The 25,138-nt window shown below is 42.5% G+C and overlaps 1 protein-coding gene across 1 annotated transcript in view; it reads right to left on the reverse strand.

Moving 5' to 3' along the window:
* NPC1 (NPC intracellular cholesterol transporter 1) overlaps positions 1-25,138 on the reverse strand; it is a 132,271-nt gene that overhangs the window by 28,580 nt on the left and 78,553 nt on the right. Inside the window, exons 8-18 of the mRNA XM_063923594.1 lie at positions 24,422-24,792; positions 20,454-20,686; positions 19,155-19,255; positions 14,248-14,350; positions 13,785-13,974; positions 12,364-12,546; positions 6,179-6,293; positions 5,774-5,901; positions 3,756-3,896; positions 2,666-2,755; positions 2,168-2,358 (exon numbers count right to left, since the gene is read on the reverse strand). Of these exons, the coding sequence (XP_063779664.1) occupies positions 2,168-2,358; positions 2,666-2,755; positions 3,756-3,896; positions 5,774-5,901; positions 6,179-6,293; positions 12,364-12,546; positions 13,785-13,974; positions 14,248-14,350; positions 19,155-19,255; positions 20,454-20,686; positions 24,422-24,792 (1,846 nt within the window). The remainder of the gene's footprint in view (positions 1-2,167; positions 2,359-2,665; positions 2,756-3,755; positions 3,897-5,773; positions 5,902-6,178; positions 6,294-12,363; positions 12,547-13,784; positions 13,975-14,247; positions 14,351-19,154; positions 19,256-20,453; positions 20,687-24,421; positions 24,793-25,138) is intronic.

Below are 25,138 nucleotides of genomic sequence, written 5' to 3' on the forward strand. Positions count from 1 at the left end.
ATTGGACCATTAAAGGGCAAGTTCATTAATGATGATAGGGAAACAGCAGATTTATTGAATACATTTTTTTCATCAGTATTCACGAGAGAGGAGCGGTTGCGGGAGAAGTGCACAACATCAGCGATAAAAACGACCCGTTGCTAAGTACTTGGTTAAACGACGAAGTAGTCCGGGAGAAACTAAGTAAAATTAAGAGAAATAAATCTCCCAGGGTTCTTATGAAACTTAACTCAGAGCTATCGAGGTCCCTATATTTGATTTTCAGTGAGTCAATTACATCAGGAATGATACCGCAGGACTGGCGTACAGCAGAGGTAGTCCCAATATTTAAAAAGGGATTAAAGCTCATCCCGGCAACTATAGAACGGTAAGTTTATAGTGTGGAAAAAACTGGAAGGTATATTAAGGGATAGTATACTAAAGTACTTAGATACCCCCAAGGTTCTTAATAGGAACCAACATGGTTTTGTGAAGAACAGGTCATATCAAACTAACTTAATAAGCTTAATAACAAAGTGAACGATAATATTGATCAGGGTAAAGCAGTGGATGTGGTCTTTCTGGACTTGGCTAAGGCCATTGACAAAGTCCCACATAAGAGACTAATTTTTAAATTGAGAGAGCTTGGGGTGGGAAACACTATTTGTACTTGGGTAAGTAATTGGCTGTACAACAGGGAACAGCGAGTGGTGATTAATAGGATGTTCTCTGAATGGGCCTCAGTGCTTAGTGGAATACCGCAGGATTCAGTACTCGGGCCATCGCTGTTACCATATTCATTAATGACCTAGGAGTGGGCCTAGAAAGCACAGTGTCAATTTTCGCAGACGATACAAAACTGTGTCGAGTAATTAATTCAGACAAGGATGTTGAGTCTCTACGGAATGATTTATCCAGACTGGATGTCTGGGCAGACAAATGGAGAATGAGGTTCAATATAGAAAAATTTAAAGTTCTGCACTTTGGGACTAACAACAATAGGGCAGCCTACAAATTAAATGGGGAAAATGTAGGGATAACGGTAGTTGAAAAGGATTTGGGTGTGCTCATCAATAATAGACTTAGTAGCAGTACGCAATGTCAAAATGCAGCAACAAAAGCAAATAAGGGGCACAAGCAAACAAACATTTTTTAGAGTGTAATCCTGCCATTTTATAAATCATTGGTACGGCTGCACCTGGAATATTGTGTACAGTTCTGGGCACCGCACTATACAAAAGATATCGTGGAACTAGAAAGGGTTCAGAGGCGAGCCATCAAACTGGTTAAGGGGTTAGAGGCACTGAATAATTAGGAAATACTTGTTTACACTGGAAAAGAGGCGGCTGAGAGGGGACATTATTAATACAGGTTGAGTATCCCTTATCCAAAATGCTTGGGACCAGAGGTATTTTGGATATCGGATATTTCCGTATTTTGGAATAATTGCATACCATAATGAGATATCATGGTGATGGGACCTAAGTCTAAGCACAGAATACATTTATGTTACATATACACCTTATACACACAGCCTGAAGGTCATTTTAGCCAATATTTTTTATAACTTTGTACATTAAACAAAGTGTGTACACATTCACACAATTCATTTAGGTTTCATATACACCCTATACACACAGCCTGAAGGTCATTTAATACAATATTTTTAATAACTTTGTGTATTAAACAAAGTTTGTGTACATTTATTCATCAAAAAACAAAGGTTTCACTATCTCACTCTCACTCAAAAAAGTCCGTATTTCGGAATATTCCGTATTTCGGAATATTTGGATATGGGATACTCAACCTGTATTTATAAATACATTAAGGGACAATAAAAGGACTTATCAGACGATCTGTTTATAAAAAAAACGCTACACAGGACACTAGGAGATCCCCTGAGGTTATAAGAAAAAATCATTCACAACGGAGGAAAGGGTTCTTCACAGTAAGGATTTAGAATTCTTTACCAGAGGAGGTAGTAATGGTGGACTCACTAAATAAGTTAAAAAATGGATTAGATAAATTCCTAACTGATAGAAATATCCAAGGTTACAGCATCTAAATGATATGTCATTTTATAATACAGGTTGAACTCGATGGACATTTTGTCTTTTTTCAACCTCACCAACTATGTAACACTAGACACCACAACAGTGTATTGATGCAAAAGTACCGAATTACTTACTAGTTGGCCATTTGTGCTGCATTGTAAATCTGTTGCACTAGTGAATTGTTACTGCACCCTGCTCCACCACACACCATATCTTGGCCATCCATTGTCGTGTAGTCATGCCCTTCTTCCACCACAAAATACATGGGAGGACCACTGTGTAAGTATTTATTCAGCGAGTCAAAATACTTCAACACATAAGAGTCCTACAACAAGAAACAATAATGTCTGTCAACAATATCCACAACAAATGACTCTGTGGGGTAAATTTACTAAAGCAACTAAAATTAAAAAGCTGTGATATTGCTCATAGCAACCAATCAGATTATGTCTATCATTTTCGAGGATGCAATAGAGAAATTATAGACAAAATCTGATTGGTTGCTATGTGCAACATCACCACTTTTCATTTTTAGAAACATTAGTAAATTTACCCCTGTGCATCTGCTATGGTAAGTGCACAGTAAACACCTTCACTTCCAAAATAGTGTTTAAATTAAACAGTAAACTTACATCGGGCATTGATAGGGTTTGATCCAAACCTATTTCCACTTTATTGACTACAGCGATACTGAAGGAGAGCATTCCAACAAAGATGGACACCTGGAACACAGATAGTAGACTTGAAAATATTGATCAACAAAATACTGATCAGTACACCAAATTTAACATCACAGACTTTCAATAATTTGTTTTTTAAGAAACGGCACAGTGTGAACAAAGAATCCATACTCTCAGTCATTTGTATGAATGGAATGAATAGTTCTATACACTGACATAGGGGTGCATTCAATAGCTGTCGGAAAGACGGCAGCTTCTGACAGATTCCGGTCGGAAGGGGTTCTGACCTATTCAAAATGTGCAGTTTTTTTCAGACAAGTCGGGAATTCTCGACTTGTCGGATAACACATGGATCGGCCCGTGTGTTTCTGTCGGAAATGGGGCCAAATCCGACAGGTTTTGGCCCCCTTTCCAACAAACTCAATCCAACCTGAAAACAAGTCGGATTGAGGTGAGGTGATGAGGTGGTGGGCCACGGGGATCGGGGATGAGAGGTACCTTCCTTGACGGCCGTCCCCCAGCCAGGCACCTCTCTCCCTGCAGCGCTCCCCCCGCCGGCTGCCGCTCACTGCTCCCCTAGCCGGCCGCCGCACACTGCTCCCCCCGCCGCCGCTATCGGCGCACCCAGCAGCCGCTGACAGCAGCGGCAGGACAGGTCACCGGGAACGGCCAAATCCGACAGTCGGATTTGGCTCAAATCAGACAGTCTGATTTGGCCGTTCATTGAATAGCCCTTGTTGGATCCATGCCGACAAATGCATGTCGGAATGGATCCAACACTTATTGAATACATAGTCTAACCAAGTCAAGTGTCCACTGAGATAACTGTCACACTGTGCTTCTAGAACTTCAGTTTGTTTTTAAGAAGTGGTCTCAATAAGTAAATGTTTTATTTAAAAAACATAAGGACAAAGCTTACCAGAAGATGTAATTTGGCGAATAACATATCACATGTTCCTGGATATTGTTTCACAATATGTTAGAAATAGCACTACACTTTTAGCACAGCAGAATAATTACACAGTGTATAAACTGCACGCACCACTGCGGGTCTCATCCAGTCTTTCATTAATAGCGGGGAGTAGATCTTTTTGAAAAACAGGAACAGCCAGCTCTTAGGTTTTTCAGTCTCACGGCTTCGCTTACACCCTGGTACACAACAGAGAATGTCCAGTCTATTTTTCTACAGCATGAGGGAAACAAAAATGTTACGAGTGTGTCCAGTAATCAGAATTTTTAAGACATGTATGTACTAATTGTCTTCACATGGAAGTAGTATTGAGAGGCAGTAGTCGCATGAACAGCAACATTGACTTCTGGTTAGTGAAATTCTAGACATACGTATATCATACATAGGCTGAGAACTTGGTGGCTTTTGGTATCTTCACTGTCGAACGCTGCGAGGTAACAGTCCACGGAATCCCCCCAACACACACACACACACACACAAAATGGAGTCTGCTTTCAGTTAAAAAAACCATTGATTCCACAGTTTACACAGAATCGGTGGGTTTCCGCGCGTGAATCCCAATTTGGGAAAAAGGCTATTTAGTTGAAAACCCCTCCCCCTGCACCGCTGGGATTTTTGCCAACAATTAATCATGGTGTACACCCCATGGCTAATTGAATACCCCCTAATAGGGTGACTGGGTAAAGTACAGGCAGACACCTTTTCAGCTTTAATGTTCTGACCATGCAAATACTGTTTTAACATGTACAGGTATTGTGAATATAGGTACGTTATTTTCCCTGTTAATCATCACCCCACTTTCTAAAGCCATCTTTGCTAGCTAGTTTTAGGCCATAGGACATAACAGGCATTATAAGGAGGGAGCACTGTATATATAGGTTATTGGTTATTTATTTTGCTATGTAATATAATGTGAACCTTGCTCCTTAGACAGAAATAAAACAGAGTAAAGAGCAGGTGTACACTGCCAGCCGATGAATCTGTATAACCATTAAGGTTTGAGGGTCAGGGACATACCATTATGTTATTATCAGTAACAGCGCCAATACTGACATGGCGAACAGAGGAAGATGTGGAAGTAACAGCTGGGGATTTCCATGTCCGATGGAAACAAGATAAACTTTTCTAACGCCAGTGCAGCAAAATCAATTAACACATTATGGTAATACAGGTTAAGTATCCCTTATCCAAAATTCCAAATCCCACATTTTTGGTTCCCCTACTGAGATAATGACACATCTATGTATATTATATTATATATCTATATAATATATCTATATATACACATAATATATAATATACAGGTTGAGTATCCCTTATCCAAAATGCTTGGGACCAAAGGTATTTTGGATATCGGATTTTTCCGTATTTTGGAATAATTGCATACCATAATGAGATATCATGGCGATGGGACCTAAGTCTAAGCACAGAATACATTTATGTGTCTTATACACCTTATACACACAGCCTGAAGGTCATTTAATACAATATTTTTAATAACTTTGTGTATTAAACAAAGTTTGTGTACATTGAGCCATCAAAAAACAAAGGTTTCACTATCTCACTCTCATTCAAAAAAGTCCATAATTCGGAATATTCCGTATTTCGGAATATTTGGATATGGGATACACAACCTGTATATGTCATTATCTCAGTAGGGGACCCAAAAATGTGGGATTTGGAATTTTGGATAAGGGACACTCAACCTGTAAAAACAAAGGCAAAATACTCATTAAAAATACAACTTCCATTGTAAAAAGAGGAAAGTTCTTGAAACATACATTATTATATGCAAAAGCTATTATACCTTACTTAGAGCTTGAGCTATTTGATATTACATTTATATTTGCTATGGAGGCAAGTAAGTAGTAGACTTCAACAAGAAATCTGCTGTGTATGGGGAAAAGATTAGTTCAGATATGACCTGAAACCTCTACCTGCAGTATCTCTGTCAATGTTATTAAAATTGGAAAACAAATACATAAGGCTACTGATAAAGACTTCAGTATTTGACTTTCTTCTGCTAATCACGTCACTGAACAGAGTGATTTGATCATAACATTTTTAGTATATTATACCCCTGTATTTACCTCTTGGCGCTTGATATCCAGACCCAGCAGGCTCACAAAGAAGGTGATCTGAAGCACAAAGTCGAGAAAGACGGCCATCCCAGCAAAGAGGGAGAAGGTCCGCACGGCCGGCATGTTGGACAGTGCCCCTGCCAAATACAGGGAATCATTTATCAACTTTCCAATCAAGTTACTAGAAAATGTAAGGAATGCCAACACAGCACGAATTGTAACTAAAAAGGGCACTTCTATGTGTGAAAGGACAATTCAATTACAGGAACACAAAATACGGATGATTAAATATAAAAAATAAAAATAAAAACACAAATGGTAAACAATTAAACATGAATAAAATAAAAGTAAACGCCAATTTATTTGGAGTGTCGGAAGACTGAACACTCCTCATTGAGAAAACGCGATAGTTACCTAAGAAAAAGGCCACGGTTTCGGAGAAAGCGGACAGGAAGATGCTGGGTGCAACGTCGCCCAGGACTCTGCCAATCTGCTGATCAAGTTTTTCTCCCTGGAGACGCTCATCTCTCTGTCAAAGCGCAAACACGTTTGGGAAATGATGTTTACAAGGCAAATTAGGATAACTAATGTAAATTAGGACTATAATAACTATGTAAAATTATAAAATTATAAATAAACAAGATAAAACACAACCAAGTAGTGTCTTATAAGTCAACTGTAGTATGGCATCCATCTCTTTATTATACTTAACAATATGTCTCTGATATTAGAAAAAACTGCTAAAACGGGAGAAGTAATAAAAATAAGATTTTACTTACCGGTAAATCTATTTCTCGTAGTCCGTAGTAAATGCTGGGGACTCCGTAAGGACCATGGGGAATAGACGGGCTCCGCAGGAGACATGGGCACTTTAAGAAAGAATTTAGATTCTGGTGTGCTCTGGCTCCTCCCTCTATGTCCCTCCTCCAGACCTCAGTTAGAGAAACTGTGCCCGGAAGAGCTGACAGTACAAGGAAAGGATTTTGGAAATCCAGGGCAAGACTCATACCAGCCACACCAATCACACCGTATAACTTGTGATAAACTTACCCAGTCAACAGTATGAACAACAACAGAGCATCAGTTCAACCCTGATGCAACAATAACATAGCCCTTATTGCAGCAATAACTATATACAAGTATTGCAGAAAAAGTCCGCACTTGGGACGGGTGCCCAGCATCCACTACGAACTACGAGAAATAGATTTACCGGTAAGTAAAATCTTATTTTCTCTAACATCCTAGTGGATGCTGGGGACTCCGTAAGGACCATGGGGATTATACCAAAGCTCCCAAACGGGCGGGAGAGTGCGGATGACTCTACAGCATCGATTGAGCAAACAATAGGTCCTCCTCAGCAAGGGTATCAAACTTGTAAAACTTTGCAAAAGTGTTGGAACCTGACCAAGTAGCAGCTCGGCATAGTTGTAAAGCCGAGACCCCTCGGGCAGCCACCCAAGAAGAGCCCACCTTCCTAGTGGAATGGGCTTTAACTGATTTTGGCAGCGGCAATCCAGCCGCAGAATGAGCCTGCTGAATCGTGTTACAGATCCAGCGAGCGATAGTTTGCTTTGAAGCAGGAGCACCCAGCTTGTTGGATGCATACAGGAGAAACAGTGACCCCGTTTTTCTGACTCTATTAGTTCTGGCTACATAAACCTTCAAAGCCCTGACCACATCCAGTAACTCGGAATCCTCCAAGTCACGAGTTGCCACAGGCACCACAATAGGTTGGTTCATATGAAAAGATGACACCACTTTTGACAGAAATTGTGGACGGGTCCGCAATTCTGCTCTATCCATATGGAAAACCAGATAGGGGCTTTTATGTGACAAAACCGCTAATTCTGACACACGCCTAGCCGAAGCCAAGGCTAATAGCATGACCACTTTCCACGTGAGAAATTTTAACTCCACCATTTTAAGTGGTTCCAACCAGTGTGATTTCAGGAAACTTAACACCACGTTAAGATCCCAAGGTGCCACTGGAGGCACAAAAGGAGGCTGAATATGCAGCACTCCCTTACAAACATCTGAACTTCTGGTAGAGAAGCCAACTCTTTTCTAAAGAAAATGGATAGGGACGAAATCTGGACCTTAATGGAACCCAATTATAGGCCCAAATTCACTCCTGACTGTAGGAAGTGAAGGAAACGGCCCAGCTGGAATTCCTATGTAGGAGCATTCCTGGCCTCACACCAAGAAACATATTTTCACCATATACGGTGATAATGTTTAGCTGTCACGTCCTTCCTAGCCTTTATCCGCGTAGGAATGACCTCGTCCGGAATGCCCTTTTCTGCTAGGATCTGGCGTTCAACCGCCATGCCGTCTAGCGCAGCCGCGGTAAGTCTTGGAACAGACAGGGCCCCTGTTGCAACAGGTCCTGTCTTAGAGGAAGAGGCCACGGGTCCTCTGTGAGCATTTCTTGCAGATCTGGATACCAGGTCCTTCGTGGCCAATCTGGAACAATGAGGATTGTTCTCACTCCTCTTTTTCTTATTATCCTCAGCACCTTGGGTATGAGAGGAAGAGGAGGAAATAAATAGACCGACTGGAACACCCACGGTGTCACCAGTGCGTCCACAGCTATTGCCTGAGGGTCTCATGACCTGGCGCAATACCTTGTAGCTTTTTGTTGAGGCGGGATGCCATCATATCCACCTGTGGCAGTCCCCACCGACTTGCAATCTGCGTGAAGACTTCTTGATGAAGTCCCCACTCTCCCGGGTGGAGGTCGTGCCTGCTGAGGAAGTCTGCTTCCCAGTTGTCCACTCCCGGGATGAACACTGCTGACAGTGCGCTTACGTGATTCTCCGCCCAGCGAAGAATTCTGGTGGCTTCTGACTGAATCAGAACCGGTTGGTCGCGAAGCAGGGTCTCCGCTTGACGTAGGGCGTTGTATACGGCCCTTAGTTCCAGGATGTTGATGTGAAGGCAAGTCTCCTGACTTACCCACAGAGCTTGGAACATTTTTCCCTGTGTGACTGCTCCCCACCCTCGGAGGCTTGCATCCGTGGTCACCAGGATCCAGTCCTGAATGCCGAATCTGCGGCCCTCGAGAAGATGAGCACTCTGCAGCCACCACAGGAGAGACACCCTGGCCCTGGGGGATAGGGTGATTAACCAATGCATCTGAAGATGTGATCCGGACCACTTGTCCAGTAAGTCCCATTGAAAGGTCCTCGCATGGAACCTGCCGAAGGGAATGGCCTCGTATGATGCCACCATCCTTCCCAGGACTCGAGTACAGTGATGCACTGACACCTGTTTTGGTTTTAATAGGTTCCTGACCAGTGTCATGAGCTCCTGAGCTCTCTCTATCGGGAGATAAACCCTTTTGTCTAGAATCATGCCTAGGAAAGGCAGATGAGCCGTAGGAACCAACTGCGACTTTGGAATATTTAGAATCCAGCCGTGTTGTCGTTACACTTCCAGAGAAAGTGATACGCTGTTCAGCAACTGCTCTCTTGATCTCGCTTTTATGAGGAGATCGTCCCAGTACGGGATAATTGTGACACCTTGCTTTCGCAGGAGCACCATCATTTCCGCCATTATCTTGGTGAAGATTCTCGGGGCCGTGGAGAGACCAAACGGCAACGTCTGAAATTGGTAATGACAATCCTGTACCGCAAATCTGAGGTACGCCTGATGAGGTGGATAAACGGGGACATGAAGGTATGCATCCTTTATGTCCAGAGACACCATAAAATCTCCCCCTTTCAGGCTTGCTATGACCGCTCTTAGCGATTCCATTTTGAACTTGAACCCTTTCAGGTATATGTTCAGGGATTTTAAATTCAATATGGGTCTGACCGAACCGTCCGGTTTCGGGACTACAACATGGTCGAATAATAACCCCCTCCTTGTTGAAGGAGGGGAACCTTGACCACCACCTGTTGAAGATACAATTTGTGAATTGCAGTTAACACTATTTCCCTCTCGTGGGGGGAAGCCGGCAGGGCCGTCGGTGAGGGGGCATCTCCTCAAAGTCCAGCTTGTATCCCTGAGACACAATATTGCCCAGGGATCCAACAGGGAGTTAACCCACTTGTGGCTGAAATTACGAAGACATGCCCCCACCGGGCCTAGCTCCGCCTGTGGAGCCCCAGCGACATGCGGTGGATTTTGTAGAGGCCGGGGAGGACTTCTGTTCCTGGGAACTAGCTGTGTTGTGCAGCTTCTTTCCTCTGCCCCTGCCTCTGGCAAGAAAGGACGTACCTCGGACTTTCTTGTTTCTTTGTGATCGAAAGGCTGCATTTGATAATGTCGTGCTTTCCTAGGCTGTGCAGGAATATAAGGCAAAAGATCAGAATTACCAGCCATAGCTGTGGAGATCAGGTCCGAGATCCCTTCTCCACACAATCCTCAGCCTTCCATATGCCTCTTAAGTCGGCATCACCTGTCCATTGCATATCTACAGGACACGTCAAGCAGAAATCGACATAGCGTTGACTCTAGAACCCAGTAGACTAATGCCTTTTTGGGCCTGTTTTATATATATATATATATATATTTATATATATATATATATATATATATATATATATATATCTTAAGACAGCATCTTTAATATATATATCTATATATATACATACATACATGCTAGGGTCTCAATCTCTACTGATAAGGTACCTGTCCACGCTGCTACAGCGCTATAAACCCATGCCGACACAATCGCCGGTCTGAGTAGTGTACCAGAATGTGCACGCTATCTGCAGGATCCCTGAGGATAGCTGTTAAGTCAGGGCTACCTTTTGGGCAAACGTGACACCCTAGGGGAAGATTCCCATCGTATCCTGGCCCTAGTAGGGGAAGGATACTCCCTGAGAATTCTTTGTGGGAAGCTGCAGCTTCTTGTCTGGAGATTCCCGCTCTTTTTCTTCATGAGAGGAGGGAAATTTACCTCAGCTTTCTCCCCCTTAACATGTGTACCCTTGTGTCAGGGACAGATGAGTCATCAGTGATATGCAAATCATCTTTTATTACAATAATCATATATTGAATACTTTCCTGCCATCTTGGCTGTAACTTTGCATTATCGTAGTCGACACTGGAGTCAGACTCCGTGTCGATATCAGTGTCTATTATTTTGGATAGTGAGCATTGTGAGACTCTGAAGGTCTCTGCGACATAGGGACAGACCTGTGTAGATTCACTGTCTGTTCTCTAATCTTTTGTGCAATAAATTCACCTTAGCACTTAATTACACCTATCCAAACAGGTGTCGGCGTTGTCGACGGAGACACCCCTCACACATATTTGCTCCATCTCCTCCTTAGGGGAGCCTTTTACCTCAGACATGTCGACACACACGTACCGACACACCACACACTCAGGGAATGCTCATCTGAAGACAATTCCCCCACAAGGCCCTTTGGAGAGACAGAGAGAGAGTATGCCAGCACACACCCCAGCGCTATTAACCCAGGAATAACACAGTAACTTAATGTTAACCCAGTAGCTGCTGTTTATAATGATTTTTGCGCCTAATTATGTGCCCCCCCCTCTCTTTTTACCCTCTTCTACCATGTATCTGCAGGGGAGAGGCTGGGGAGCTTCCTCTCAGCGGTGCTGTGGAGAAAAACATGGCGCTGGTGAGTACTGAGGAAGAAGCCCCGCCCCCTCGACGGCGGGCTTCTGTCCCACTTAAATATACATTTTCTTGGCGGGGGCTCATACATATATACAGTGCCCAACTGTATATATGCTAAACTTTTGCCAAAGAGGTCCCAATTACTGCCCCCCCCCCCCCCCCCCCCCCTGCGCCTTGCACCCTCTACAGTGACCGGAGTATGTGAGGTGTGTGTGGGAGCAACCTCAGTGAAGACTGGAGTCTTCTGCCGCCGATTTCAAAGTCTTCTTGCTTCTTATGCTCACCCGGCTTCTGTCTTCCGGCTCTGCGAGGGGGACGGTGGCGCGGCTCTGGGATCGGACGACGAGGGTGAGATCCTGTGTACGATCCCTCTGGAGCTAATGGTGTCCAGTAGCCTAAGAAGCAGGACCTATCTTCAGAGAGTAGGGCTGCTTCTCACCCCTCTGTCCCACGATGCAGGGAGTCTGTTGCCAGCAGAGCTCCCTGAAAATAAAAAACCTAACAAAATACTTTCTTACAGCAAGCTCAGGAGAGCTCACTGAACAGCACCCAACTCGTCCGGGCAGATTCAAACTGAGGTCTGGAGGAGGGACATAGAGGGAGGAGCCAGAGCACACCAGAATCTAAATTCTTTCTTAAAGTGCCCATGTCTCCTGCGGAGCCCGTCTATTCCCCATGGTCCTTACGGAGTCCCCAGCATCCACTAGGACGTTAGAGAAATGTAAATTATTGCTTATAGAAACAGCAGCTAGCATGACATCTGGCTTTCCATTTGCTATTGAGTCAGTTCATTTTAACTCACCTTACACATGGACATTGTTTTTTGTATAGCTATAAAATATATTACAACATACAAGCTTGCTAGCCTGTGTTTGTGACATCTACTATATAGTCAACAGTATTACGTGTTTGGTTACTTGTATTAATCGGCCTCTATAAAATCAAAAGGTTCTTTGGAAAGCATGGAATATATACAATACTAGAAAATGCTAAACTAGTGTACCTGTAGTGTCTGCACAATGATATATATATTGTCCACTCCAACTGCAAGAACCAAAAACGGGATGACCTCTATGACAATGAGACTAAGTGACACACCGACATAGCTGAAGATACCCAGAGAGCAGGCAACCGAACTCAGCACAATCAGGATTCCAGAGATGCCCAGCGAGATCTTAGAGTCCACCTGGAAGAGAAATGAAACGGAAGACCATATTATGTGTCCCAACTCATGGAGAAGCATATAGTGAATAAGGCCCTCCAGATTATTTCCATCAATTTTCCATTGCATTTGTGCAACTTTTACCCAATACATTGATTTGTCTTTTTGGTTTTCATATGTTTGAACAGTTATGGAGTAAAAGCAAGTTTGGTACCAGAGAGACTAAAGAACCCTTACAGATCATAAGACTTTGCTTTGCTCTATTGTGTGGTAGAAAGGTGCTCTCAATAAGAAATAATCTTACTAGTAATATTAGGATGAAAAGCACAGAAAGAGACAGTGAGCTAAAGCAATTTATTGTAGGTGCACAGGAATATGTATACCTGAAAGTGGGCAACCCATTTTATGCATTCACAATACAGGGTGTGATCGGCTGTCTCCATACCAACACCGGAATCCCGGCGCGGGTGTGCGAGTGCAGCAAGCTCCTTGCGTGCTCGCTGCGTTCGCCTCGCTGTAGGCTTGGTGGCGGCCTACGGTTGCCACGGGTTCTATGGGTGTCGTGGACACCCACGAGTGGGAAAAGTCCCTGTTGGTTGGCTGGCATGCCAACAGTCGGGATTGAGAGGGGGCGGGATGTAAGGGGAGGATATGTGACCGCCGGTCACATGAGTACATCCCATAAAACCAGCTAACACCTACAGCTAAACAAAGTTTAGGATCCTATTTAAGTTAACAATATGGGCACAAGGACAATAAATCAGTCTCTCACAGTGACCTTGGTGTTAGCATACGTTAGGTTTGTAAACGACTACCAATTTACACAAATCAGAATTTCCTTTTTAAACTGTATTATGGGCTAGTCAAACCAGGTCCATTTGAGAGATACTGCCCGCCCATTTAACACCGGTGAGGATCACCTATTAATATTAAGGGGCAGATGTAACTACACATGAGCTGCACATTACGGTAGCTGATATCTGCTTGTGCCTCCGTAAGCTGCGAGCAGAAAACCAGCTAAAGACATACTCTGCGCAGCCAGCACGGCAGCTGCTCTCACCTAAACTGCTGTGGCAGAATAAGAAGATCAACATAATACTCGGGATTCCATTCAACTAGTATCACAACTTAAATATGCTATTTAACAGTATCAGAATTAAAAACACAGGATAACAGAAAGCACCTTCTCTTAATTGCCAAGAATGCACTTTATCAGGCCAAGTTCACACTGGGGAAAGCAATCAAGGATAAAGATTACCCACCAAGATACTGCTGCACTGGCTGATGTTACCCAAGGCCAGCGAGATGTAAACAAACATTAACGCATAGCTGATCAGGACAGTCCGCACGTCACTGTAACTTTCCCTGTTTAGCTCATCCTCAATGCTCCTCTCAGCAGAGAATGAGATGGACAGATTTGAGTTGTTGTAACCTTTCACAAAACTGATAAATCTAATCAGAAAAGAAAGAAAAAAAAAACACAAAAATAAAATATTTAACAATGAAGAGCAAATACTGTGTAAAATAGGATTCTGCTTCGAAAAACCTATTTCATATATGGATAATCCAACATAAAAGCAAAGCGAAAAACGTTAATTGTGCTGAAGTTAGGTTAAGTCATAAGGTAAAAGTTCACCCTATGTCACCAGTAAGAGTCAGCAAGTGCATTTTATATCTACAGGAGAGGTTCCGCTAGCGACCTTGTGATACATGAAAACAACTTACTCTTTCTCCCAGGCTTTGGCTTTGTTTACTTTCTGTGAGTCATTGTGAAAATTGTTCACGGGGAAAGTAATCACTAGTGCGGTGGCATTATGATAGTTCTCCCCTGCAATAAAAATGAGAAAAAAAAAACCTGGTTGTGCTTTTACACAGAAGTATTACAGATTGGCGGAAGCTCACCTTGCATAAACTTATTGCCACTATCCCTCACATTACAAATATATTTGCAATTCATTCTATTAAATAAAATCTTACCCATACCATTTATGTGTATTGTATTCTGGTTGCCATAATCTGTATTAAATGGTCAGGCAGCCCCCTTCTTAGTTGCAACCAACAGTCAATCTGCTCACTAACTTAGGGTTTCAGAGAGTAGGCAACTCTGGACAGTACAGAACAATTCTGCACGCCCGAACACTTGAATTGCTCCACTGGGCGCCATCTAGTGGCCGCCGGTGGCCACAACACTTGAATTCCCCCATAGAGGTGAGGAACAGCGTTAGACTTTTTATTATAGAGGATAATAAATAAAAAAGGAACTATAGAATGGTCTTCCTCTTTCTTGAGTTTTGTTATTTATTAGGGGTGTCCATATTCCTTCTGTTTCTGACGAGTAGTCCTTTATGTCAGGGCACAGTGAGGCAAATGTATTAACCTGGAGAAGGCATAAGGAAGTGATAAACCAGTGATAAATGCAAGGTGATAAACACACCAACCAATCAGCTCCAATATGTAAATTAACAGTTAGGAGCTAATTGGCTGGTGCATTATCACCTTGCACCTAACATTGCTTTATCACTGGTTTATCACTACATTATGCCTTCTACAGGTTAATAGATCTACCCCACTGTTCCTTATAAGCTCACCCCACACCAGCCTTAAGGATTGGTTTGCATTTTTTAACTACAAACCGCACATGGTAGAAACCATTATTCTATAGCTTGGCAATAAGCTCAATGTAGCCGCTTGCAAAATGACTTAACAAACCCACCACTATCTGTGCTAGTATATCAGCAAATAATAATTGTACATTTGATCCTTTCCGTGCTGTGTTAACAAGGTGTTTTTTTTTCCTTCTATAAACTTGAATGAACTAAAAAAAAAAATATTACAAAATACTGAATTGCCCTGCTCATAAATTTACATACAACACCGGTGGCTATAATCAAACACAGATGAGACATGAGTACAAATCCTTTTATATCGAACAGGAACACCAGATCCTCCACAGTCACAGATAAATAGTATGCATTGCTCTTGCTTCAGACCAAAATAATGAAGCCTCTCTAAAACTGGATGTACATCTTTACTCCAGATTCAAAATTTCCAGTATTCGTATGTATAGTATAATGTGGGATGTAAAGACAAAAACATATCTAGTGCAGCCTTTTGTTTTCATTTTTAAATTGTTACATTACATATATTTAGTCTTTTCATCCCACAGCTTGATCTGGATAAAAGGTGTACAGTACATCTTGTGTTAAAGAGGATTCATTATCTTGGTCTGAAGAAAGAGCACTGAATGCTATTTGTCACGGTGGAGGATCTCGTGTTCCTATTGGATTCAAAAGGATCTACTTTCACGTCTCATCTGAGCTCGATTATATCCACTGACGTAATGCATAATTCTCAAAAGTTTAATTCACTACAGTCTGCAAAGTCTTTTGGGTTTTCCTCCAAGTTTATTTAAAAAACAAAAACATTTTGTTTACACAGCGCTGAAAGGGTAAACAATAATTATTTGTGATAACATATTTTCCAAGGTTTAGAAGCGTCACCTCAAAATTCTGCTTATAAGCTGCAGTGTTTTATGGGTGCGCTGAAGTTTATATTTATCCATTTTCCACTTTTCTAGTATATCGGCAGTTCACAGTATCTATTTGGTCAACAGGGATGTATAAATATATAAAGATTCCTTTTTTTTATTTATTTGAGACAGTGGTGTTTATGGTAGAGGTATTCAAATGTATTATCTTCTAAGAAGGCCACTAAGGTTACAGGTAACTCTTATAATAACCTCTCAATTCTAGCCTTGTATGTGTCCACTAACCTAGGCTATTCCCATGCACCAGTGGCCTTAGATGGATACATAAGGAGCAATGGGATCCAGCAACAGTGCCCAACATTTTAAAGCAATAGTAACTACAAACAATGTGATTAAGAGGCAATAGAATGAAAAAATAAATTGGAATATAACAAAATATTAAGGTAGGGTTGATCATTTGTGTTAACATGGAGCTCTCCATATGTTTATGTAAGACTTCCTCAAGAAGAATCTTTACAATATTTATCGCTGCCTGTGTATGCTATAGTAGTTTGGTATTGTAAGCGCCACTGCTTACAATTGTCCGCGGTAATTTTACAGGTGGTAAAAAAGGGACTTCACTGCAATTTTTATTTCAGGCAATCCAATTAGAGCCCATTTTTTACAGCACAAAAGATTACCTGTTTTTGGCCAAAAAAAATAGGCTCCATGATAAATTCATGGACCTATGTATTTCTGCTGACACGATCGCAAAATCAGGGCTCTTATTGGGGACCTCAGGTTACAAAAAACAAGATCCGATAAGTATCGGTGTCAGGGCAACTGTATAGCGCCGGGGGTATCAATTAACCGACTGTAATTAATTCCCCCCCAGATATATATTCCAGATTAGCTAAACTTTCACGACTGTTCTGCAAAATATTTTCTTAGATTTTTACCCAGACAAACTGAGCATTTAAGTTGGTCTCAGCTAATCTTAGTATGACCCCAACCACACAACACTGCAAAATTAAATGCTTTAATTTACCTCTATTCATGGATAGTGTTCGGTGGGAATGACAAAGCAAAAATGGAACTCAACCACTTAACTGGCATGGTCAGATCACATGCAACCTTGCCTCCCTACTGTGTGACCTAGTTTTTGACGAGGAGACACGTTCTGCAGATATGTATTATATAATATTTAAATATTTAAAAAATACTTTTAAACTATATTAAATAATAAAATAAAAAAAAATAAAAACAACTATATGAACAGTTTTGAAGGGGAAAAATTGTCAGTTAAGTGGTTAAATATCACTAGAACTTTGCATCCTTGCCAGAACAGGATTTGCGCAACATCCCACTCATCAACATACTTTTATATTATAGGGTATATTCAATTAAGGTCGAAACTGCAGTCTTATCGAAAAGACGGCAGTTTTTTACTTTTTCAGGTCGGAAGAGGTTCCGACCTATTCAGTCCCGAGCATTTTTATTCGACAAGTCGGGGAATTCGACTTGTCAAATAGTACGTAAATTGGCGGTATAGCTGCAGATTCGCGTACTTCTGCGGGAAACGGGGCCAAATTCGTCAGGTTTTGGCCCTGTTTCCGACCATCTCAGTTCGACTTTAAAAAAAAAAGACGAACTGAGATGTGGGACCTGACAGGAGGAGAGGGGGGGGGGGGGGGGGAGCAGCAGGGAGACGGGACAGCAGCGCTACAGGAAGATGTGTAATAGCCACCGCTCACGGCAGCGTCCGCCCGGCTCCAGCAATTGAGGTCCCGCTTGCTGGAGCCGGGTGGACGCTGCCGTGAGGCCTGGTGGCTGTGCCACATCTTCCTGCAGCGCTGCAGTCCCCTGTCTGCCCGCGGCTCTCCCCCCTCATCTCAATTTGACTTTTTTAAAGTCGAATTGAGATGGGCTTTGAATAGCCCTTGTCGGATCCATTCAGACAAATGCATGTCGGAATGGATCCGACCCTAATTGAATATACCCCTATATATTCAAGATTTGTGATCCTAGTTTTAATTACCGTATTTGCCGGCGTATAAGACGACCCCCCAACATTTCCACTCAAAATATAGAGTTTGTTATATACTCGCCATATAAGACTACCCCCTCTTCAGCACACCTTCCACACACCAAATAAAACGTAAAAGAACATCAGATTTACATGCATATAGCTGCCCCAAGGGTTACACTTTTATACATTTCATACACACTCCTCGGCCCCCCGCCTTCTTAAGCATACCTTGATACTCCAAATCTCTTATAAGAGACATGTCAGTGCTGCCGCTGTCCTCCCTGCCTAACCGCCTGTCACTGCTGAATGTGACAGGCGGTTAGGCAGGGAGGACAGCGGCAGCACTGACATGTCTCTTATAAGAGATTTGGAGTATCAAGGTATGCTTAAGAAGGCGGGGGGCCGAGGAATGTGTATGAAATGTATAAAAGTGTAACCCTTGGGGCAGCTATATGCAGTGGCGTCACAACGTGGGGGTGACACCAAAATGTCGGCTCCTGCTCAGTGACATGAGCCGGGTGCTGCACTGTAACAATACGTGCAGCACCTGGCTCCTGTCCCTGTGTAGGAGCCGGCACTGCATTCGAGAGAGACTTGCCACAGCACAGCTTCACCCGCCGGCAGCGCCGTACACTCACCGGACACAGGGGGAGTGGGGGGGGCAGCCAACATCTTCTTAACCCCCTGGATTGCCGAAAACGGGGCTCCGCCCGCTAGGCCACGCCCCCTTGTGCTAGGCCACGCCCCTGTTTCGCGACTTCCCGCACCGGGTGTCACCAGGGGCAGTGACGCCCCTGGCTATATGTATGCCTACGAAGTACACCCGGCGTATAAGACGACCCCCCACTTGGAGGCATGTTTTTCAGGGGGAAAAAGTCGTCTTATACGCCGGCAAATACGGTATGTAAGAATCATGCAGATGATATGACTGCAAATAAAACACTGTCAAATTAGGTGTCCTAAGTGTACATGTTTATATAGTAACTAATTAAATGAAAAAATGAGCCAGACAATTTATGTTAAGATGTGAAATGCCATGCAGTTGTTTGTCATGATAACTGGTGTCAGATACACAATGCAATGTTGGCAATAGTCACTAAAAAGGAATATGTTTTTTATATATGAACAGGTGCATACCATCATACCCTCCGAGTACAAGCCACGGGAAGATCGGCCCACCAAATGTACCTAGGCACGGATCGTGGAGGGCGGAGGTATCATTTAGAGATGCTGGAGATCTGGAAAAGATTTAGGATTATTTGTTTTTAAAAATTATACATAAAACCATCTTTGTGAATGGCTTACGGAGATAGTGAGCTACTGAAGAATAGTCATTTTATACAGGTACTGAATGACCAGCACATGGCACAGTGACATGGCTACTGTAATACTGACTAGAGCAGTGATGGCTAACCTTGACACTCCAGCTGTTGTTGAACTACACATCCCAGCATGCCCTGCTTCAGTTTTGCTATTTGGCCATGAGAAAAACTGATGCAGGGCGCTGCTGGGATGTGTAGTTCAACAAGAGCTGGAGTGTCAAGGTTAGCCATCACTGGACTAGAGGATGCTATGGTTATCATTGTCTTATAAAGGGCTCATTGAAGATTCTATGGAAATGGTCTACTCTGATTACTGGAATTGTAATACTCAGGTAGAGTTATACCTATATTGGTGTAGGTGCAGCTTAAAACCCTGCAACAAAATTGGTAATGCCTCAGTTTTCTTACTTCTACTTAATAAGCCATCCTTTATTTTCTGGCATCAGTCTCACTGGAGATACAGTCCTGTGAAGAGAATCTCAGTGTGGGCTCTAGTGTGAAACCATTTTATCATAGCCACGTTTTGAAATGTTATTTGTGGAATATATAGGGCGCTATCCTTATTAGCAGCGGTATTTAATCGCTGCCAATAGGATCGCCTGGGGCTATTCGCACTTTTCAGGGAATATGTGAGGCACCCAAAGCATAATCCGCAATAAATGGCCTGCCGGATTCACGGTAACACATGGGTTCGGGAACTTATCCTGGATCCCATGTGTTAGTGCATGATCTCAGGTCCGTTTTTGCCCAAACAAAACTGCCCCTAATTGGATACCGTGATAATGACAATCGGTCAAAAATCGCGATATTTGGCTGTTTTGATCCACCGAAAACAGATCGCCTCTAAATGGATACTGCCCATAGGGGGAGAGGTATCAAGCCTTGGAGAGATATGAAGCAGAGAAGTTACCCAAATCAACCAATCAGCTTGTAACTGACATTTCACATACTGTACAATATATTTGGCTGTGGTTGCTTTGGGCAACTTCTGTATTTTATCTCTCTCCAAGGTCTGATACATCCCCCAACAGTTTCAAACATATACTGCAGTATAGGACCATACACCAAAATTGCTGCTAAAGAAAAGTAGCACAATAATGTAAAGACAACATACTGTACACAGTATAAGAAGTGGGTGTGGTAATCCGCAACAACTTCAAATCCGTATTCATCCCACACAGTATGATTCAACACGTCATAGCTGTTCTGGAAGTAGTTCAGCACACTGAGGATTGTGCAGTTGTTATTGTATGGTGCCAGCGGAGCCAAGCACAGGTCTTTCAGCATCACCGTCTCATTTTGGTAGGAAGCAGTTATGTTTTCAATGGCATTTTGCAATTCTAAGACCTGGGGGGAAAACAAATTCACAACTGAAAAAGTGTCCTGGCAAGCTGCATGTCACCCAGATCATCAAGTCTTATATACACTGGCTAAATGATTCCTTATATCAACTTTACACAAAGATGTCAAAACAGCACTAATACAAAAACACGCAGTAAGTTACATTTCCGGAATCTGAAATGACATTCTTAAAGTATAGAGACAAGGGAATTCAACTGATCGCTGTAAATTTTACTGCAGAAATAAAAAATAGAAAAAAACATGCTAGATCTCAATTTTTTTGCCCAGTGTTTTTATTGAACAAGTCAATTAATGCCCATTTTTTTTGTGGTAAAATGTACCTGTTATGGTGCAGAAAAACACCGGATCCGGGATAAGTTCCCAGATCTGTGTGTTTTCATAAAAAAATTTCACTTATTAGGGATTCCGTTTCTTTTGGTTCTGGGCAGGTGAAACAAATTCCCTGATTGTGCCGACTATCAGGTATATTGATGTTGGCCCCCGGGAATCAATTAGCCGTGGTCATTTATCGCAGCTAACTGAATTCCACCCAATGTATTAAAGTCAAGGTAGACTATGACATAGGAAGGTAGGAGAGACATGTAGCATACCAGTTAGGTAGAGATATAATAAAAACAGGATATAGATGACACATTTTATTCTATGTTGTAAACAAAAATCATCATTAAGCTGCATGGTACTGTATCGTCAAGCAGACAGAATAAAGCCGTATGTTACACTTCATACCCCATACAAGCAGAATTTTCTACATATCCAATCCGTTTTATGCTGTTTAACAGATGATATTTTTCTCTCGTTCACAAGCTACAAAACTCAAAATTAGTCATTTTTTGCAATCACTGCTAACCAGACCACTAGCAACATTTGTAACCTACTTTTTTTTTCTATATAAGGAAAGCATGGCTTGATATACAATGCAGAAAAAAACAGTCATTATTGTGAATGTGATATTGTACAGGCTACACACAAAGCTGCTCATAACAGATGGGTGCATGGTGAGCGTCCACAGCAGCCACATTCTGACATTTTTCTAGATCACATTTCAAGAAAGCAGAAACTGCACATTTTGTAAATGGCCGCCCCCCCTCCTCCACCCCAATATTTCTAGCCCAACCTGGAGATCCCAAACACATAGGGGCAAATGCAATAGTCCATGATCCGGAGAGATTCTTGCGAGATAGACAAAGATTTAAAGCAGCAATTACAGTAGTTTAAAGCCAAAACCAACCTAGCATTAAAAGTAATAACTATCTCGCCAGAATCGCACTGGCTCCTGCAAATCGTAGACTATTACATTTGGTCCATAGACTTAAAACATACAGTGCCCTATATACGAACCATACAAAGTAAGACCTCAAAAACTGCAGAACTCATACTCACCCTAGTTGAAATCAAGCATTAAGCACGTGTACTTAGAGCACCCTATAGCACGGATTGTGATATAAATAATGTAATACCACTTTTCCACAAAAAACCCAGGTCCGACCTGTGTTTCTGTACACGGTTCTAACCCAGGTCAGACCCCATTTACACTGCATATTGGACCAAGGTTATTCCTGGGTCAGCCCCGTTTACAATATACTGCATGGCTGCCCTGCATGTCACTCACAGACACTCCCTTGAGGCGGACCATACACAGCAGCTTTTAAGCATAACCTGGTTCAGATGACCTGGGTCACGCTGTTTACACTGCATCCTTACCTTGACCCACTCTTGTAGCTACCAGGGATAGATTCTAAGGTCACTCGACCCAGGTTATTTTTCAAGAACCCTTTTACACCGAGCCAAGACCTGGGTAGACCCAGCAGCAATCCAGGTTATTGCGGTAGTGGAAAAGGAGTATAATACCTCTTTCACACCGCCAATGCCAGATCCCACCCGGGAATTGGAAACAGGTCCTTCCCGGGTGGGATCCGACATTGGACGCTGCTGCTGGCTTCCCCGACCCAGCAATATGCTGGGCGGGTTGCCATAGCGGCGGGTTGCCATAGCGGCGGGTAGCGGGGCGGAAGATGAGCTCATCTCCGCGCCGCCTTTCCTTGTTGTAGTGAATGAGTCCCGGGTCGCATCGACCCGGAAGCCTGTTTGTGCTACCATTGACTCGGTATTGAACCCGGGAATAACACTCCTTTATTCCCGGGTTGAATGTCAGCTGCTGGTATTTCGGCTATGGCGCTTTCACACCGCACGCTGACTCGTGTCGACCCGGCAATATGTCGGGTCAATACCGGGTTATTTGTGCGGTGTGAAAGGGGGATAAGTGAATAGGCTTGTAGATCAGCATTAGTTATGCGTTTATCATAAAGCTTCCTATAAGCCTTAATGCCCAGTAATTAGCATATTAAGTTGCAGGAAAGCTTCAGCAACAGAGGGCCAGATGTAATGCAGCGTGAGACAGCCGAAGCTCAAAGATTCTGGACAAACTTTTTTTTTTTTTTTTTTTAAAGCGGCAATCATTTACGAGGCAAAACCAACTTGGGTTTGCCTTAGAAATGTTTGCTGCTTTATAAAAAAAAAAAAACTATGCGTTTTGACGGCCCACAGTGTAAAAAGCAAGATCTAAGTTTTAGCTGTGATTTTAACAAACGTTATATTATACCTGTATGTACAAAGCGTTACAGTGAATGACAATGAAAACCATTGCACCATGGTTCTAGTTAAAATAACTAAAGGCACTGTGGGGCAGATTTAGTAAGCTCGGTGAAGTGATAAATTGGAAGGTGATAAAGGACCAGCCAGTCAGCTCCTAAATGTCATTTTTCAAACCCAGCCTGTGAGTTGGTAGTTAGGATTTGATTGGCTGGTGCATTATCACCTTCCACTTTATCACTTCACCGAGCTTAATAAATCTACCCCTGTGTAACTGAAGTAATTTATGTATCATCATGACATTTGTGTCAGCTTAGATAAGTATGTGTCTACATACAATCCAACAATCTCCTGGTGTTTTGCAAATTGTTCCTATAGATTGAAACATGTAAGTTAAAGAATTTTGCTAGACCTGCAATTTAGTAGTTAGAAACTTCATACAAAGCCCTTATCTTGTCACTTTGTGACACCATGAATAGCCAATACATTCCATCTTAAAAAGCATCATCCCTGTTACTTAGATCTCCAACTGCAACTAAGCATGAGTTTACTATGACCAAAGCAGGGGCCTAGCGCTATCCAAAATCAAGATCTAGCAAGAATTATGGGCCTAATTCAGAGTTGATCGCAGCAGCAAATTTGTTAGCAGTTGGGCAAAACCATGTGCACTTCAGCCGGGGGCACAGATAAAACGTGCAGAGAGAGTTAGATTTGGGTGGGGAGTATTCAAACCGAAATCTAAATTGTAGTGTAAAAATAAAGCAGGCAGTATTTACCCTGCACAGAAACAAAATAACCCACCCAAATCTAACTCTCTCTGCAAATGTTATATCTGCCCCCCCTGCAGTGCACATGGTTTTGCCCAACTGTTAACAAATTTGCTGCTGCAATCAACTCTGAATTACCCCTTATGTCCAGGTACTGTAAGTCTATGGAAAAAACAACAGACAGTAATATTTGCCTTTCTTCCATTCCTTACATGTGCATTCATGTGATGCCTTTTTACTACAAGATGTATGAAGATTTAATTTATTATCCTTGTAAGCATTCTTAATAATGTAAATAAATCTCCATAATCCTTATGTTATGTAAAACACAACCATTCACACAGTCAGATCATAACTCAATTACCTGAGACAGAATGTCAAAGGTTAAAGGTGGACCAAAATGTACATCATTGCCTGCTGGATATGGAGAATAGGTGCCGCCCTTGCTGAACGGTGCAGTGATGATCAGCTGCTCGGTACGGAAGAAAGGGCCGAAATGTGTGTCAAAGTAATCCTTCTCTCGGCGTGCCTGGCTGTGGGGATCAGACCAAAGTTCCACAGGGTCCGTCGTTACCCGCATAAACTTTAGCCCAGCGCAACACACAGCAATAAGAACAAGAGAGAAGAAGATAACAATCCAGGGGTGTCGGACACAGAAGGAACCCCATTTTGTGAAAGCCACTCGCAGACCATTCTCAAGCCGCTCCCCAATTCTATCACAGCATGATGGATCACCTGTAATGTACGAGAGCCAAGTGCAAGGGTATTAAAAGATTGTCAGTCACTGAAGTGTTGTGCAGCTACTGTATATCTTACACAAACACCACTAACTAGAGCAGGAGCTCACCTCAAGGCTGCTGTGAGGCAATTAGAATAACGCCACCCTGTTATTTACTATACGCTGTAACAGTACTAACTAGATTGGATGAAAAATATTTTTTTGGTTGTTTAAATAAAGTTTCTTTGTGCATCGTTTATTTGTACACACTGGAGCGATGTTGTTCCAAAATGCCGTTTTGGAACGATATATCGCTTACATCGCTCAGTGCGTACACAGGATTGTACGCTCCCGCACATGTGC

This window comes from Pseudophryne corroboree, chromosome 5 (genome assembly GCF_028390025.1).
Source record: "Pseudophryne corroboree isolate aPseCor3 chromosome 5, aPseCor3.hap2, whole genome shotgun sequence".
NCBI lineage: Eukaryota > Metazoa > Chordata > Amphibia > Anura > Myobatrachidae > Pseudophryne > Pseudophryne corroboree.